We start from the raw sequence: 17552 nt of genomic DNA, 5'->3' as shown, positions 1-17552 counted from the left end.
CTATCGAAGCGCAGCTCAGAGAAAATATAATTCTTGCATTTTCCTTTTCCGAATGGGCGATTATTTAGAATGCATAAGATTCTGTTTTTACGATAGCATAGCTTCATAAGGTCCGATAGAGACCCAGTTATTTTGTCCCTCAGTCTTCCCGCTCTTTCATTCAAACCCAACCCCTTTCTTTGTGTAATCAGCCGTCATATCTGTTCCGTCTGCTAGGGATATTTTCTTGTATGACATAATTAGTAATCAATGTATGATCCAGCCTGTGCATATGTAATTCTGTGTTATTATTTGGGAATTTAGTAAATAACTAATTAAACCAAATGTTGTATTGCTGATTCAACTTGTTAACCAGGGTTCGTGAAGATAACCAATCATTTTACGACGTTCAGATGAGACTGAATAAGGTGACGATTAATAATTGACTGCGGTTGATATAAAAGATTACCAGGTCTTTAAGAGTTTATTCAGAAGACAACAGCTCTATAAACATTATTCCGTGGTGCCCCGACTTCCTAGTTAATACATTTACATGATTAGTTTAATCAGGTAATTATTAATTACAGATAATTGATTTGATAAAATAACATGTCATATCATTGAATCCATAGTAAAGACACGACAGTACATACATAAATATTACACATGTACTTATTATATTTAACCTTTATTTTGACAGAGAGTAAATGTCTCTTTTACAGTGGAGCCCTGTAATTACAATTCTATATTGAGTGTTCTATGAGTGAGTGTGTACTCTACTGTACCTCGTCTCGGTTTCCCTCGTTGATGCCGGCCTCCTTGGCTCTGGGCCGTGTGGCAGCCAGGACCTGCTCCAGATCATCCTTCTCAAACAGGTTGGGCACCTCTCCACTGTTCAACATGTTGTTAATGTCCTCTAGGAACTCCTCCACCACGATCTGATGAACAATAACACATGCAATGGAGGAGGGAAGGAAACGTGCCTGAGAACTGAAGACTGAAGCTATAGCTTCCAGGGCTAATGCCTCGGCTTCTGCTCAGTGGGGTAATGAGGTGATGAGTCACAGAGGTGGCATGGTTTGGCAAGCAGATGGTCACAGATAAACACTGGCCATATCTACTTCATTAGCTGTCTGGTACAGTCTTCATAGACCTGCTATCTGCCCATCACATAGTCTCCATAAATACTACTGTCTGGTACAGTCTTCATAGACCTGCTATCTGCCCATCACATAGTCTCCATAAATACTACTGTCTGGTACAGTCTTCATAGACCTGCTATCTGCCCATCACATAGTCTCCATAAATACTACTGTCTGGTACAGTCTTCATAGACCTGCTATCTGCCCATCACATAGTCTCCATAAATACTACTGTCTGGTACAGTCTTCATAGACCTGCTATCTGCCCATCACATAGTCTCCATAAATACTACTGTCTGGTACAGTCTTCATAGACCTGCTATCTGCCCATCACATAGTCTCCATAAATACTACTGTCTGGTACAGTCTTCATAGACCTGCTATCTGCCCATCACATAGTCTCCATAAATACTACTGTCTGGTACAGTCTTCATAGACCTGCTATCTGCCCATCACATAGTCTCCATAAATACTACTGTCTGGTACAGTCTTCATAGACCTGCTATCTGCCCATCACATAGTCTCCATCCATGTCTCCATAAATACTACTGTCTGGTACAGTCTTCATAGACCTGTTCTGCAAATCTCCCATCACATAGTCTCCATAAATACTACTGTCTGGTACAGTCTTCATAGACCCTATCTGCCCATCACATAGTCTCCATAAATACTACTGTCTGGTACAGTCTTCATAGACCTGCTATCTGCCCATCACATAGTCTCCAGAGGAACATACTACTCTTCCCCTCCCCTACCAGTGTGTCAGTGAAGAGAACACCATGCCTCTGCCAGGAAGACCTGTCCTCTCCTGCCCTCTCTGCCCATCACATAGTCCCTCCCCTACCTGTGTCAGTGCAAGTGAGGAACACCATGTCCTCGCCCCCCTCTTCCCCTCCCCTACCTGTGTGTCAGTGAAGAGGAACACCATGTCCTCGCCCCCTCTTCCCCTCCCCTACCTGTGTGTCAGTGAAGAGGAACACCATGTGCCCTCGCCCCCCTCTTCCCCTCCCCTACCTGTGTGTCAGTGAAGAGGAACACCATGTCCTTGCCCTCCCCTACCTGTGTGTCAGTAAAGAGGAACACCATGTCCTCGCCCCCCTCTTCCCCTCCCCTACCTGTGTGTCAGTGAAGAGGAACACCATGTCCTTGCCCTCCCCTACCTGTGTGTCAGTAAAGAGGAACACCATGTCCTTGCCCTCCCCTACCTGTGTGTCAGTAAAGAGGAACACCATGTCCTTGCCCTCCTCTACCTGTGTGTCAGTAAAGAGGAACACCATGTCCTTGCCCTCCCCTACCTGTGTGTCAGTAAAGAGGAACACCATGTCCTTGCCCTCCCCTACCTGTGTGTCAGTAAAGAGGAACACCATGTCCTTGCCCTCCCCTACCTGTGTGTCAGTAAAGAGGAACACCATGTCCTTGCCCTCCCCTACCTGTGTGTCAGTAAAGAGGAACACCATGTCCTTGCCCTCCCCTACCTGTGTGTCAGTAAAGAGGAACACCATGTCCTTGCCCTCCCCTACCTGTGTGTCAGTAAAGAGGAACACCATGTCCTTGCCCTCCCCTACCTGTGTGTCAGTAAAGAGGAACACCATGTCCTTGCCCTCCACCCCAGCCATCTTGAACAGTCGTCTCAGGTCTTCGTGGAAGCTGTCGTAGTTGTATCCTCGGCTCAGTTCTATCTGGAAGCAGCGCATGCCGCACATGTGGGCCGCCAGCCGCGTCAGTGACTGTTTCCCCGTGCCCCCCACGCCCACCAATAGGGCGTTACCGCGCTCCTGGCGGATCATACGCGCTATCCTATAGGAACAGAAGGACTGGGTCAGGAAGTAAGCAATTTAACAAATTGAAGCATTACAAAAACACAAGAACAAAAACTAACTCTTAATGGGGTTCTGGACAAAATAAGTGTCACTAAATAGGGAATAGAGTGTCATTAAGTATGCTAATCAGTTCACTAAATAAGGAATAGAGTGTTGTTAAGGATGCTAAATAGGGAATAGGGTGTCATTAAGTATGCTAATCAGTTCACTAAATAGGGAATAGAGTGTTGTTAAGGATGCTAATCAGTTCACGAAATAGGGAATAGAGTGTTGTTAAGGATGCTAATCAGTTCACGAAATAGGGAATAGAGTGTTGTTAAGGATGCTAATCAGTTCACTAAATAGGGAATAGAGTGTTGTTAAGGATGCTAATCAGTTCACGAAATAGGGAATAGAGTGTTGTTAAGGATGCTAATCAGTTCACTAAATAGGGAATAGGGTGTCATTAAGTATGCTAATCAGTTCACTAAATAAGGAATAGAGTGTTGTTAAGGATGCTAAATAGGGAATAGGGTGTCATTAAGTATGCTAATCAGTTCACTAAATAAGGAATAGAGTGTTGTTAAGGATGCTAAATAGGGAATAGGGTGTCATTAAGTATGCTAATCAGTTCACTAAATAGGGAATAGAGTGTTGTTAAGGATGCTAATCAGTTCACGAAATAGGGAATAGAGTGTTGTTAAGGATGCTAATCAGTTCACTAAATAGGGAAGAGTGTTGTTAAGGATGCTAATCAGTTCACGAAATAGGGAATAGAGTGTTGTTAAGGATGCTAATCAGTTCACGAAATAGGGAATAGAGTGTTGTTAAGGATGCTAATCAGTTCACTAAATAGGGAATAGAGTGTTGTTAAGGATGCTAATCAGTTCACGAAATAGGGAATAGAGTGTTGTTAAGGATGCTAATCAGTTCACTAAATAGGGAATAGAGTGTTGTTAAGGATGCTAATCAGTTCACGAAATAGGGAATAGAGTGTTGTTAAGGATGCTAATCAGTTCACTAAATAGGGAATAGGGTGTCATTAAGTATGCTAATCAGTTCACTAAATAGGGAATAGAGTGTTGTTAAGGATGCTAATCAGTTCACGAAATAGGGAATAGAGTGTTGTTAAGGATGCTAATCAGTTCACTAAATAGGGAATAGAGTGTTGTTAAGGATGCTAATCAGTTCACTAAATAGGGAATAGAGTGTTGTTAAGGATGCTAATCAGTTCACGAAATAGGGAATAGAGTGTTGTTAAGGATGCTAATCAGTTCACTAAATAGGGAATAGAGTGTTGTTAAGGATGCTAATCAGTTCACTAAATAGGGAATAGAGTGTTGTTAAGTATGCTAATCAGTTCACTAAATAGGGAATAGGGTGTCATTAAGTATGCTAATCAGTTCACTAAATAGGGAATAGAGTGTTGTTAAGGATGCTAATCAGTTCACGAAATAGGGAATAGAGTGTTGTTAAGTATGCTAATCAGTTCACTAAATAGGGAATAGAGTGTTGTTAAGGATGCTAATCAGTTCACGAAATAGGGAATAGAGTGTTGTTAAGTATGCTAATCAGTTCACTAAATAGGGAATAGGGTGTCATTAAGTATGCTAATCAGTTCACTAAATAGGGAATAGAGTGTCATTAAGTATGCTAATCAGTTCAGTTCACTAAATGGGGAATAGAGTGTCATTAAGGATGCTAATCAGTTCATCAGTTCACTAAATGGGGAATAGTGTCATTAAGTGCTAATCAGTTCACTTAAGAGTGGATGCTAATCAGTTCACATTAAGTATGCTAAAATAAATAGGGAATAGAGTGTCATTAAGTATGCTAATCAGTTCACTAAATAGGGAATAGAGTGTTGTTAAGGATGCTAATCAGTTCACTAAATAGGGAATAGAGTGTTGTTAAGGATGCTAATCAGTTCACTAAATAGGGAATAGGGTGTCATTAAGGCTAATGCTAATCAGTTCACTAAATAGGGAATAGGGTGTCATTAAGGATGCTAATCAGTTCACTAAATAGGGAATAGGGTGTCATTAAGGATGCTAATCAGTTCACTAAATAGGGAATAGGGTGTCATTAAGTATGCTAATCAGTTCACTAAATAGAGGAATAGGGTGTTCACTAAATTAAAGATGCTAATCAGTTCACTAAATAGGGAATAGAGTGTTGTTAAGTATGCTAATCAGTTCACTAAATAGGGAATAGGGTGTCATTAAGGATGCTAATCAGTTCACTAAATAGGGAATAGAGTGTTGTTAAGGATGCTAATCAGTTCACGAAATAGGGAATAGAGTGTTGTTAAGGATGCTAATCAGTTCACTAAATAGGGAATAGAGTGTCATTAAGGATGCTAATCAGTCCACTAAATAGGGAATAGAGTGTTGTTAAGGATGCTAATCGTTCCACTAAATAGGGAATAGGGTGCGATTTAGGCCAAAATATCTGTACACTATATAGGGAATAGGGTGCAATTTCGAATGCATTCACTGCACTAATTAGGGAATAGGGCTCCGTTTCCGAGTGTAAAATGACCTGGAGACGTGTTCTACAGCGTCCTGGAAGAACACCAGCTTGGTCTCCTTGGAGAAAGTCATGTTGTAGTCATCCAGGTAGTCCTGGAGCACAGCCCTGATCTTATCTGGCTCTGTTAGGTCCTCATACAGACGATCTGCCTTCTCTGCACCCACCTAGAGGAGAGGAGAGGAGAGGGAGGGAGGGAAAGGGGGAGGGAGAGATGGAGGGGGGTGACAGGAAGGATTGCGAGATAGATAGATAGATGGATGCCGTAAATGTTAAGCGCTTTGAGCACCTGGGAAATTGATTGGATTTATAGGCTTATAGCGCATTTTACCTTGATGAAATCTCCAAATATGATGGGTTTGGTCACAAAGTAATTGGGTTCTAAATTGAAGCCAAAATATTTGCCTGAAAGAAGAAGAATGGAAATATATTTAAAGAGTTGCTATTCATAGCTCAACAATTGTGGGACGATTTAGATAAGGACAATGAAATGGCTTTCAAACTTAATATGTCAAAACACAGCTTAGCGAGAGGCAAAACTCAAAGTTCAAACTAGCCATCTAGGTTCTATTACACTCTGTGTTATGTTCTTACTGGCCAACTATATCTAGGTTCTATTAAACTCTGTGTTATGTTCTTACTGGCCGTCTAGGTTCTATTACACTCTGTGTTATGTTCTTACTGGCCGTCTAGGTTCTATTACACTCTGTGTTATGTTCTTACTAACTATCTAGGTTCTATTAAACTCTGTGTTATGTTCTTACTGGCCAACTATATCTAGGTTCTATTAAACTCTGTGTTATGTTCTTACTGGCCAACTATATCTAGGTTCTATTAAACTCTGTGTTATGTTCTTACTGGCCAACTATATCTAGGTTCTATTAAACTCTGTGTTATGTTCTTACTGGCCGTCTAGGTTCTATTACACTCTGTGTTATGTTCTTACTAACTGTCTAGGTTCTATTACACTCTGTGTTATGTTCTTACTAACTGTCTAGGTTCTATTACACTCTGTGTTCTGTTCTTACTAACTGTCTAGGTTCTATTACACTCTGTGTTATGTTCTTACTAACTTTCTAGGTTCTATTACACTCTGTGTTATGTTCTTACTGGCCGTCTAGGTTCTATTACACTCTGTGTTATGTTCTTACTAACTGTCTAGGTTCTATTACACTCTGTGTTCTGTTCTTACTAACTGTCTAGGTTCTATTACACTCTGTGTTATGTTCTTACTAACTGTCTAGGTTCTATTACACTCTGTGTTATGTTCTTACTAACTTTCTAGGTTCTATTACACTCTGTGTTATGTTCTTACTAACTGTCTAGGTTCTATTACACTCTGTGTTATGTTCTTACTAACTGTCTAGGTTCTATTACACTCTGTGTTATGTTCTTACTAACTGTCTAGGTTCTATTACACTCTGTGTTCTGTTCTTACTAACTGTCTAGGTTCTATTACACTCTGTGTTATGTTCTTACTAACTGTCTAGGTTCTATTACACTCTGTGTTATGTTCTTACTGGCCGTCTAGGCTCTATTACACTCTGTGTTATGTTCTTACTGGCCGTCTAGGTTCTATTACACTCTGTGTTATGTTCTTACTGGCCGTCTAGGTTCTATTACACTCTGTGTTATGTTCTTACTGGCCGTCTAGGTTCTATTAAACTCTGTGTTATGTTCTTACTGGCCGTCTAGGTTCTATTACACTCTGTGTTATGTTCTTACAAACTGTCTAGGTTCTATTACACTCTGTGTTATGTTCTTACTGGCCGTCTAGGTTCTATTAAACTCTGTGTTATGTTCTTACTAACTGTCTAGGTTCTATTAAACTCTGTGTTATGTTCTTACTGGCCATCTCAGAGACGATGGTGTTGAAGTAGGTTTTGTCTTCGTTGTTGATGAGGCGGTCGTGGAACACTCTCTGACACTCGTGACAGAACAGACGGAATATCCCAGTCTGATCCCTCACCGTGCCTGGCTCACACTGCAACATACCTGGAGGACAGACAGACAGAGGGAGGGAGAGGAGAGAATGAGAGAGAGAGGTGAGAGGAGGGAGGGAGGGAGGGAGGAAGGGAGGGGGGGAGTAGGGAGGGAGGAGGGGAAGAGAGGGAGGTGGGGGAGGGAGGGAGAGAATGAGAGAGAGAGGTGAGAGGAGGAGGGGGAGGGAGGGAGGGAGGGAGGGAGGGAGGGAGGGAGGGAGGGAGGGAGGGAGGGGGGGAGTAGGGAGTAGGGAGGGAGGAGGGGGAAGAGAGGGAGCGGGGGAGGGAGGAAAGTAAAAGAGGCAGGGAGGGAGAGAGAAAATGAGAGAGAGAGGTGGAGAGAGGAGAGATGGAGGGAGGAGGGGGAAGAGAGGGAGTGGGGGGAGGGAGGAAAGTAAAGAGGCAGGGAGGGAGAGAAAATGAGAGAGAGAGGTGGAGAGAGAGAGAGATGGAGGGAGGAGGAGGGAGGGGGGAGGGGAGGTAAAGGGAAGAGAGAGGTAAAGAGGCAGGGAGGGAGATGGAGAGAGAATGAGGAGGGGGTGAAGGGAGGGAGAGAGGTGGAGGGAGAGATGAGATGGAGGGAGGGTGGGAGGAGGGAGGGGGAGGAGAGGGAGAGGGAGGCAGGGAGGAGAGGGAGAGGGAGTGGGAGGCAGGGAGGAGAGGGAGAGGGAGGCAGGGAGAGAGGGAGAGGAGGAGGGAGGGGGGAGAGGGGGAGAGGAGGAGAGGGGGGAGGGAGGAAGGTGAAGGGGGAGAGAGAGGTAAAGAGGCAGGGAGGGAGAGGGAGAGAGAATGAGGGGGGAGGTGAAGGGAGGGAGAGATGGGGGTGAAGGGAGGGAGAGAAGTGGAGGGAGGAGAGATGAGAGAGAGTGGGAGGCAGGGAGGAGAGGGGAGAGGGAGCGGGGGAGGGAAGAAGGTGAAGGGGGGAGAGAGGTAAAAAGGCAGGGAGGGTTAGATGGATTTAACATGATTTATTTACGAGCAGAGAATAATAAAACATGATTCAACTTGGTGGTTCTCACCCTGCAACCTTAACACATGAAGAAGTAAAGAAAAGTCTAATATCTGCTGTTGACACATTCCTGTTGTTATCAATGTAATGCAACGCCAGGGATGCTTTAGGAGATATGATGGGTCGGACACACCAGAGGATCCATGTTCAACTCTTGTTAGAAAGTTGAGGGCATTAATGTGACCACGCTCGCCCTCAGCAAGAATGGGGGCTGGGTTGGCCTTATTCGCCTTGGGTAAGTATTAATGCTGGTGTGTGTATGTGTGTGTGTTTACGCTCACTGGTGTGTGTGTGTATGTGTGTGTGTTCTGCATGGTGACTCCCTAGCGGGGGTCAGGGAGCAGTAGTCACTTCAACTCAGGCCTCTCTGCTCTGATGATGGTTGTGAGGCTGCTGGGTAGAGGACTGGTACTGTCTCTGTCTGGACTTCAGGCTACAACCAAGAGCATCTCAGTCCATCAGCTACTTTAATAACTTACAAATGAAAAAGCCAAGACAAACTTTCTCACCCTGGACACACTTGGCGAGGTCCCTGAGGGTGAAGACGTAGTGTGTGTGTGTGTGTGTGTGTGTGTGTGTGTGTGTGTGTGTGTGTGTGTGTGTGTGTGTGTGTGTGTGTGTGTGTGTCTCACCCTGAACACACTTGGAGAGGTCCCTGAGGTTGAATACGTAGTGTGTGTGTGTGTGTGTGTGTGTGGTGTGTGTGTGTCCCTGTGTGTGTGTGTGTGTGTGTGTGTGTGTGTGTGTGTGTGTGTGTGTGTGTGTGTGTGTGTCTCACCCTGGACACACTTGGAGAGGTCCCTGAGGTTGAAGACGTAGTGTGTGTGTGTGTGTGTGTGTGTGTGTGTGTGTGTGTGTGTGTGTGTGTGTGTGTGTGTGTGTGTGTGTCTCACCCTGGACACACTGAGGTTGGAGAGGTGGACCCTGAGGTTGAAGACGTAGTGTGTGTGTGTGTGTGTGTGTGTGTGTGTGTGTGTGTGTGTGTGTGTGTGTGTGTGTGTGTGTGTGTGTGTGTGTGTGTGTCTATTGTGTGTGTGTGTGTGTGCGTGTGTGTGTGTGTGTGTGTGTGTCTCACCCTGAACACACTTGGAGAGGTCCCTGAGGTTGAAGACGTAGTGTGTGTGTGTGTGTGTGTGTGGTGTGTGTGTGTGTGTGTGTGTGTGTGTGTGTGTGTGTGTGTGTGTGTGTCTCACCCTGAACACACTTGGAGAGGTCCCTGAGGTTGAAGACGTAGTGGGACTGTGTGTGTGTGTGTGTGTGTGTTGGCTGTGTGTCTCACCCTGGCAGGAGGTCCACAGACATGCGGTGGTAGATCTCACTGCTGCGTCTAGTGGGACGATGCTGCCTGCTGAAGACCTCACAGCCTGGGGGAACTCACTGAGGAAACCACTGAGGATGGCCTGGAGGGGAGAGACCGTTTCAACAGAGAGAGTTAAGTGTACGTGGTCTTGAGGGTGTGTGTGCTTGAATATGCCCTTGAGGAGAGAGGGCAGACTCAAGACACACACGTGATTGTGTGTGTGTGTGTGTGTGTGTGTGTGTGTGTGTGTGTGTGTGTGTGTGTGTGTGTGTGTGTGTGTGTGTGTGTGTGTGTGTGTGTGTGTGTGTGTGTGTGGTCTTGTTGTTCTGAATACCACAAAAGTCCCCACAAGGATAGTAAAACAAGGCAAATTCTCCCTCGTGGGGACATTTCCCACATCCCCAATGAGGACAAAGTTCATTTTAAGATTAGGGGTTAAATTTAGGTTTAGAATTAGGTTTAGAATTAGGGTTAGAATTAGGTTAGAATTAGGGTTAGGTTTATGAATAGGGTTGGGAAGGTTAGGGTTAGCTTTAGGAGAAGGTGTAGGTTTTGGGTTAGGTTAGTGGTTAGGTTTAGGAGATAGGTGTTTGGGTTAAGGTTTGGGTTAAGGAAAACAGGTTGAATGTGGTTAGGTTTAGGAGATAGAAAAACATGTGTCAGGATAGTTGATTTTAAGGGGTTAATGGTTGATCTGTAATTAATTGGTTAGACTTTAGGAGATGGTTGATCTGTAATTAATTAGGGGTGTGAGGAGGGACATTTGGTTAAGGTTAGGGGCTGTAAGGAGAGGACATGAGGATTTGATCTGTAATCAATTTTAGGGGCTGTCCAAACATGAGGATGGTTGATCTGAAAAACAGCTTGTTAAGGGGCTGTCAGGATGGTTGATCTGTAATTAATTAAGGGGCTGTGAGGGAGAGGACATGAGGATGGTTGATCTGTAATTAGTCTACTGCACTTAATTAAGGGGCTGTGAGGGAGAGGACATGAGGATGGTTGATCTGTAATTAAACTACCACAGCTTGTTAAGGGGCTGTGAGGGAGAGGACATGAGGATGGTTGATCTGTAATTAAACTACCACAGCTTGTTAAGGGGCTGTGAGGGAGAAGACATGAGGATGGTTGATCTGTAATTAAACTACCACAGCTTGTTAAGGGGCTGTGAGGGAGAGGACATGAGGATGGTTGATCTGTAATTAAACTACCACAGCTTGTTAAGGGGCTGTGAGGGAGAGGACATGAGGATGGTTGATCTGTAATTAAACTACCACAGCTTGTTAAGGGGCTGTGAGGAGAGGACATGAGGATGGTTGATCTGTAATTAAACTACCACAGCGTGTTAAGGGGCTGTGAGGAGAGGACATGAGGATGGTTGATCTGTAATTAAACTACCACAGCTTGTTAAGGGGCTGTGAGGGAGAGGACATGAGGATGGTTGATCTGTAATTAAACTACCACAGCTTGTTAAGGGGCTGTGAGGGAGAGGACATGAGGATGGTTGATCTGTAATTAAACTACCACAGCTTGTTAATGGGGCTGCTTGAGGGGCTGGGAGAGGACATGAGGATGGTTGATCTGTAATTAAACTACCACAGCTTGTTAAGGGGCTGTGAGGGAGAAGACATGAGGATGGTTGATCTGTAATTAAACTACCACAGCTTGTTAAGGGGCTGTGAGGAGAGGACATGAGGATGGTTGATCTGTAATTAAACTACCACAGCTTGTTAAGGGGCTGTGAGGAGAGGACATGAGGAGAGAAACTACCACAGCTTGTTAAGGGGCTTGAGGGAGAGACATGAGGGGTTGAAAAGTTCAGTGTGTTAGGGTTAGGAAGAGAGACAAGAGGGTTGAGACAGGGGGTTAAAAGTTTGATATTGAAGATCTGTTAGGAACTGTGGTTGGAGGTTAAGTCTTGACCTTGAAGATCTGTTTGAGACTGTGCTCTTAGGGCAGGGTTTAGATGTCAGAGGTCAGGGGTTATCCACATTGAAGATCTGTTTGAGACTGTGCTCTTAGGGCAGGGTTGGGATGTCAGAGGTCAGGGGTTACCCACATTGAAGATCTGTTTGAGGCTGTGTTCGGAGGGAGTGGGCAGACACAACATGCTGAAGTGGCGGATGAAACGAGGGGTCACCGGGTTACGGCCCCCTCCAGGCGGAGCGCAGGCCGCCGCGATCGTCATGTCCTGCAGAGAGAAAGAGAATGAGAGAGAAGAACGGAGGAGAGGGGGGTCGAAAGGAAGATTTGGCACAGAAAAAAGATTTCCTACCAACACATTTTCATATGTATTTGAACCCTCATATTTTCATATATATTTAAACCCTCATATTTTGAAACCTCATATTTTTCATCGATTTCATCTTCTATCAATATTACATTTGACTTTCAGTTTGAAGAACATCCACCCGGGCCAGAATTTTTAGCTGAGTTAAACTTCATAGTGAAACCCTGTTTGGATTAGAAAATATTGACATGCCCTTGGTTCTGTATTCCCTGTGCGTGCGTGTGTGTGTGTGTGTGTGTGTGTGTGTGTGTGTGTGTGTGTGTGTGTGTGTGTGTGTGTGTGTGTGTCTGCATATGACCTTGTGTGACTACTCTGGGTGCTGTCTTGACATGGTTGTCTGTCGTCTGTCTGCATGTGGTGGAAACACATTTACACCCAGTATCAGATCTCAACAAACAGAATAACTGATTCTGTGAATGATTCACTTGCACCCCCCCCCACATCCACCCACGCACACACCCCCACTGATCCACTCACCCCCTCACATCCACCCACCCCCACAAATCCACCCACAACCTCACATCCACCCAACCACCCCTCACATCCACCCACCCCCATCCACCCACATCCATCCACCCACTCACACCCACCCCTTCACGTCCACCCCCCCACAGATCCACCCACCCCCTCACCCACCCAACCCCCACATCCACCCCCACACATCCACCCACCCCTCACATCCACCCACCCCCACACATCCACCCACCCCCTCACATCCACCCAACCCCACACATCCACCCACCCCCTCACATCCACCCACCCCCTCACATCCACCCACCTCCACACAGATTAATTGGTCCCTAATATGTACAAATAGACCGTTTTAATGTGTGCTATTGGAACCTAATTACTGTGTGCTGACCATTCACAACAGTAACAAAGGACTAAAACAAACACATTGTACTGTAGCAGAATAATGGACCCTATCAGCTCCTGGACCTGGGCCTCCAATCTACTATGGACCTCAGACCATCTCTCTGTCTGAATATTAAAGTCAAAGTTTTCACTGACCACAAACATTAAGTCACTTCATTTTCTCAGACTTAAAAATAACGACTGGAGCAGAATAGACTCAATGTTTCACCTAATATCCTCGAGCCCAGACAAGATGAGAGTCTGTCTACATATTGAACAAGACTGTGTGTGTGTGGTGTGTGTGTGTGTGTGTGTGTGTGTGTGTGTGTGTGTGTGTGTGTGTGTGTGTGTGTGTGTGTGGTGTGTGGTGTGTGTACCTGGATCTCCTTCCAGAAGAACTTCTCTCGGTCGTAGAAGCCGTGGAAGTCCTGGAACTGTCTGAGCAGTTCTATTGGAGGCTGGGAGCCGTAGGTGTCCAATTTAGGCATGTTCAGATCATCCACAAAGATCACTATCTTTCTGTTACCAGGAGCACCTGACATGAAGAGGAGGGAGGGAGGCCACTTGGCTAAGTAGGCCTATCAGTTCTTGTTACCAGGGTGATCTGTAACATTGCCTGGGTGATGTATAACCACCATGTTGTGCTAGGAGGCCAACAACATATGAACCCAGGACCGTGTTTGGGAGACCCTGTTCTCGCACCTCTCCAATATCATTCCTGTCTCTTTCCTCTTATGTCTCTCAATCTCTCTCTCACCCAGAACGTATTGCTAGTTACCGTATCCCGACCCCAATATTTACATTTACATTTACATTTAATGTCATTTAGCAGACGCTCTTATCCAGAGCGACTTACAAATTAGTGCAAACACCTATGACAACCAGTGGAACAGCCACTTGCATCTAAATCTTGTTCACCCAGAAGGTGGTGAGTTAAGGATCCTTACCCCAATATTACCCTATCCTAGGTATTCCTTGAAGAGGTGGGGTTTCAGGTGTCTCCGGAAGGTGGTGATTGACTCCGCTGTCCTGGCATCGTGAGGGAGTTTGTTCCACCATTGGGGGCCAGAGCAGCGAACAGTTTTGACTGGGCTCACCCAGAACTGTACTTGCTCAGTGGTAGGGAGGCTCTAGGCCAGAGGTGGATGAACTCAGTGCCCTTGTTTGGGTGTAGGGCCAGATCAGGGCCTGGAGGTACTGAGGTGCTCTTCCCCTCACAGTTGCCGTAGGCGTAGCACCATGGTCTTGTAGCGGATGCTCTCTCTCAACTGGAAGCCAGTGGACCCAGAATGGGGAGCGGGGTTACGTGAGAGAACTTGGGAAGGTTGAACACCAGACGGGCTCTCGTTCTGGATGAGTTGTAGGGGTTTAATGGCACAGGCAGGGAGCCCAGCCAACAGCGTATCTGCAGTAGTCAAGACGGGAGATGACAAGTGCCTGGATTAGGACCTGCGCCGCTCTCCTGTGTGAGGCTCTCTCTACTCTGCGGATGTTGTAGAGCATGAACCTACAGGAACGGGCCACCGCCTTGATGTTTCTCTGAGAACGTCAGGGTGTTGTCCAGGATCACGCCAAGGTTCTTAGCGCTCTGGGAGGAGGACACAATGGAGTTGTCACCCAGAATGGCGAGATCATGGAACGGGCAGTCCTTCCCCGGGAGGAAGAGGAGCTCCGTCTTGCTGAGGTTCAGAATGAGGTGGTGATCCGTCATCCACACTGATATGTCTGCCAGACATGCAGAGATGCGATTCGCCACCTGGTCATCAGAAGGGGGAAAGGAGAAGATTAATTGTGTGTCGTCTGCTAGCAATGATAGGAGAGACCATGTGAGGTTCTCCAGAGCCAGTTTGACTTGGTGTATAGCGAGAATAAGAGAGGGCCTAGAACAGAGCCTGGGGACACCAGTGGTGAGAGCGCGTGGTGAGGAGACAGATTCAGAGCCACGCCACCTAGGACACCTGTCAGGTAGGAAGCAACCAGCGTGGGCCGCGCCAGACTGCCCAACACAGAGAGGGTGGAGAGGGAGGATCTGATGGTTCACAGTATCGAAGGCAGCCGATAGGTCCAGAAGGATGAGAGCAGAGGAGAGAGAGTTAGCTTTAGCAGTGCGGAGCGCCTCCGTGATACAGAGAAGAGCAGTCTCAGTTGAATGACTAGTCTTGAAACCTGACTGATTTGGATCAAGAAGGTCATTCTGAGAGAGATAGCGGAAGAGCTGGCCAGGACAGACTGCACAAGAGTTTTGGAGAGAAAAGAGAGAAGGGATACTGGTCTGTAGTTGTTGACATCGGAGGGATCAGAGTGAGGTTTTTTCAGAAGGGGTGCAACTCTCGCTCTCTTGAAGACGGGACAGACTGTAGCCAGCGGTCAGGGATGAGTTGATGAACGAGGTGAGGTAAGGGAGAAGGTCTCCGGGAAATGGTCTGGAGAAGAGAGGAGGGGATAGGGTCAACGGGCAGGTTGTTGGGCCACGGGCCGTCACAAGACGACGAGATTTCATCAGAGAGAGAGGGGAGAAAGAGGTCAGAGCATAGGGTAGGGCAGTGTGAGCAGAACCAGCGGTGTCGTTTGACTTAGCAACGAGGATCGGATGTCATCGACTTCTTTTCAAAATGGACCACGGGTCATCCAGAGAGGGACACGAGGATTCAGGAGGGAGGAGAAGGTGGCAAAGAGCTGTCCTAGGGTTAGAGGCAGATGCTTGGAATTTAGAATGGTAGAGAGTGGCAGCAGCAGAGACAGAGGAGGAAAATGTCAGAGAGGGAGGGAGTGAAAGGATGCCAGGTCCACAGGGAGGCGAGAACACACATTTCCGCTCGGCTGCCCGGAGCCCTGTTCTGTGAGCTCACAATGAGTCGTCGAGAAACACGGAGCTGGGAGGGGAGGACCGAGCCGGCCTGGAGGATAGGGGACATAGAGAGTCAAAGGATGCAGTAAGGGAGGAGAGTAGGGTTGAGGAGGCAGAATCAGGAGATAGGTTGAGAAAGTTTGAGCAGAGGAAGAGATGATAGGATGAGACAAGAGACAAGAGAGAGAGACACAGAGACACACACGGGGAGAGACACTGTTCAGAAGTTGGGACGGGCGATACCACAGAGGGGCTGTGGGAAGTGTTGGATGAGACGAGAGGGAAAAGGATACAAGGTAGTGGTCGGAGACTTGGAGGAGTTGCAATGAGGTTAGTGGAAGAACAGCATCTAGTAAAGATGAGGTCAACGTATTGCCTGCCTTGAAGACCAGGGGGAAGGTGAGAGGTGAGGTCAAAGAGGAGAGGAGTGGAAAGAAGGAGGCAGAGAGGAATGAGTCAAAGGTAGACGGGGGAGGTTAAAGTCGCCCAGAACTGTGAGAGGTGAGCACTGAGGACACCTCAGAAAGAGCTTATCAAGGCATCAAGCTCATTGATGAACTCACAGGGAACCTGGAGGGCGAAAATGATAACATGTTAAGCTTGAAAGGGCTGGTAACTGTGACAGCATGGAATTCAAAGGAGGCAATAGACAGATGGGTAAGGGAGAAAGAGAGAAACTGACACACACAGAACACACTGAGAGACAAGCCACCACAGACCACACAGAGAGATGAGGACCCGGTGCCACCACCCCGCTGACCAGAAGACCACGGGTGTGCAGACTGAACACGTGGGCACGAGAGAGAGCAGTAGAGTAGCAGTGTTATCTGTGGTGATCCATGGCCCCACAGTGCCACAGAAGTCAAGGGACTGGAGGGAGGCATAGGCTGAGATGAACTCTGCCTTGTTGGCCACCACAGATGGCAGTTCCAGAGGCTACAAGAGAGACCTGGAAGACCACGGGCCACCACAGACTGACCACCAGATTAGGGTGGTCGAGAACACACTGTGGAGCGTTTGTATGGTCTGTGCAGAGAGGAGAGAACAGGGATAGACAGACACATAGTTGACAGGCTACAGAAAAGGCTACGCTAATGCAAGGAAACAGAATGACAAGTGGACTACACTGTCTCGAATGTTCAGAAAGTTAAGCTTACGTAGCAAGAATCTTATTGACTAAAATGATTAAAATGATACAGTACTGCTAAAGTAGGCTGGCTGGCAGTAGCTGCGTTGTTGGCACTACACTAATCAAGTCGTTCCGTTGAGTGTAATAATTTCTACACTGCTATTCAGGGGCCAGCTGGTTAGCTAGCAGTGTTGTTAACGTTACGTTGAGTTAAAAGAACGACAATAGCTGGCTAGCTAACCTAGGAAATCGGTCTAGACTACACACATTATCTTTGAAACAAAGACGGCACATGTAGCAGCTATGTAGAAGCTACGATCAAACAAATCAAACCGTTGTACTGTAATGAAATGAAAATGTTGAAAAGACCTAACCGGTGATTGACAGAATCAGTAAACGTGTGGTGACGAGAACAGCTGTTAGGACACTGTTGGCTAGCTAGCAGAGTCTCCACAGAGTCTATTACACCTCTCTCTCTCTCACCCAGAATGTGTTGCTAGTTACCGTATCCCGACCCCAATATTACGGGCCACTCTCTCTCTCACCCAGAATGTGTTGCTAGTTACCGTATCCCGACCCCGGGCTCTCTCTCTCTCTCTCACCCAGAATGTGTTGCTAGTTACCGTATCCTGACCCCAATATTACGGGCTCTCTCTCTCTCACCCAGAATGTGTTGCTAGTTACCGTATCAGA

At 46.4% G+C, this 17552-nt stretch overlaps 1 protein-coding gene across 1 annotated transcript in view; it reads right to left on the bottom strand.

The window, feature by feature from the left end:
- Positions 1–17552, bottom strand: part of LOC127907897 (dynein axonemal heavy chain 6-like) — a 147341-nt gene that overhangs the window by 112297 nt on the left and 17492 nt on the right. Inside the window, 9 exon segments of the mRNA XM_052464361.1 lie at positions 765–917; positions 2687–2918; positions 5462–5616; positions 5781–5854; positions 7298–7444; positions 9634–9772; positions 9775–9840; positions 11797–11928; positions 13260–13417. Coding sequence (XP_052320321.1) covers positions 765–917; positions 2687–2918; positions 5462–5616; positions 5781–5854; positions 7298–7444; positions 9634–9772; positions 9775–9840; positions 11797–11928; positions 13260–13417 — 1256 coding nt within the window.

The sequence above is a fragment of the Oncorhynchus keta genome, chromosome 16 (assembly GCF_023373465.1).
Source record: "Oncorhynchus keta strain PuntledgeMale-10-30-2019 chromosome 16, Oket_V2, whole genome shotgun sequence".
Taxonomy (NCBI): domain Eukaryota; kingdom Metazoa; phylum Chordata; class Actinopteri; order Salmoniformes; family Salmonidae; genus Oncorhynchus; species Oncorhynchus keta.
Note: the sequence above shows the minus strand (reverse complement) of the source record. Positions and strands in the feature narration are given on the sequence as shown.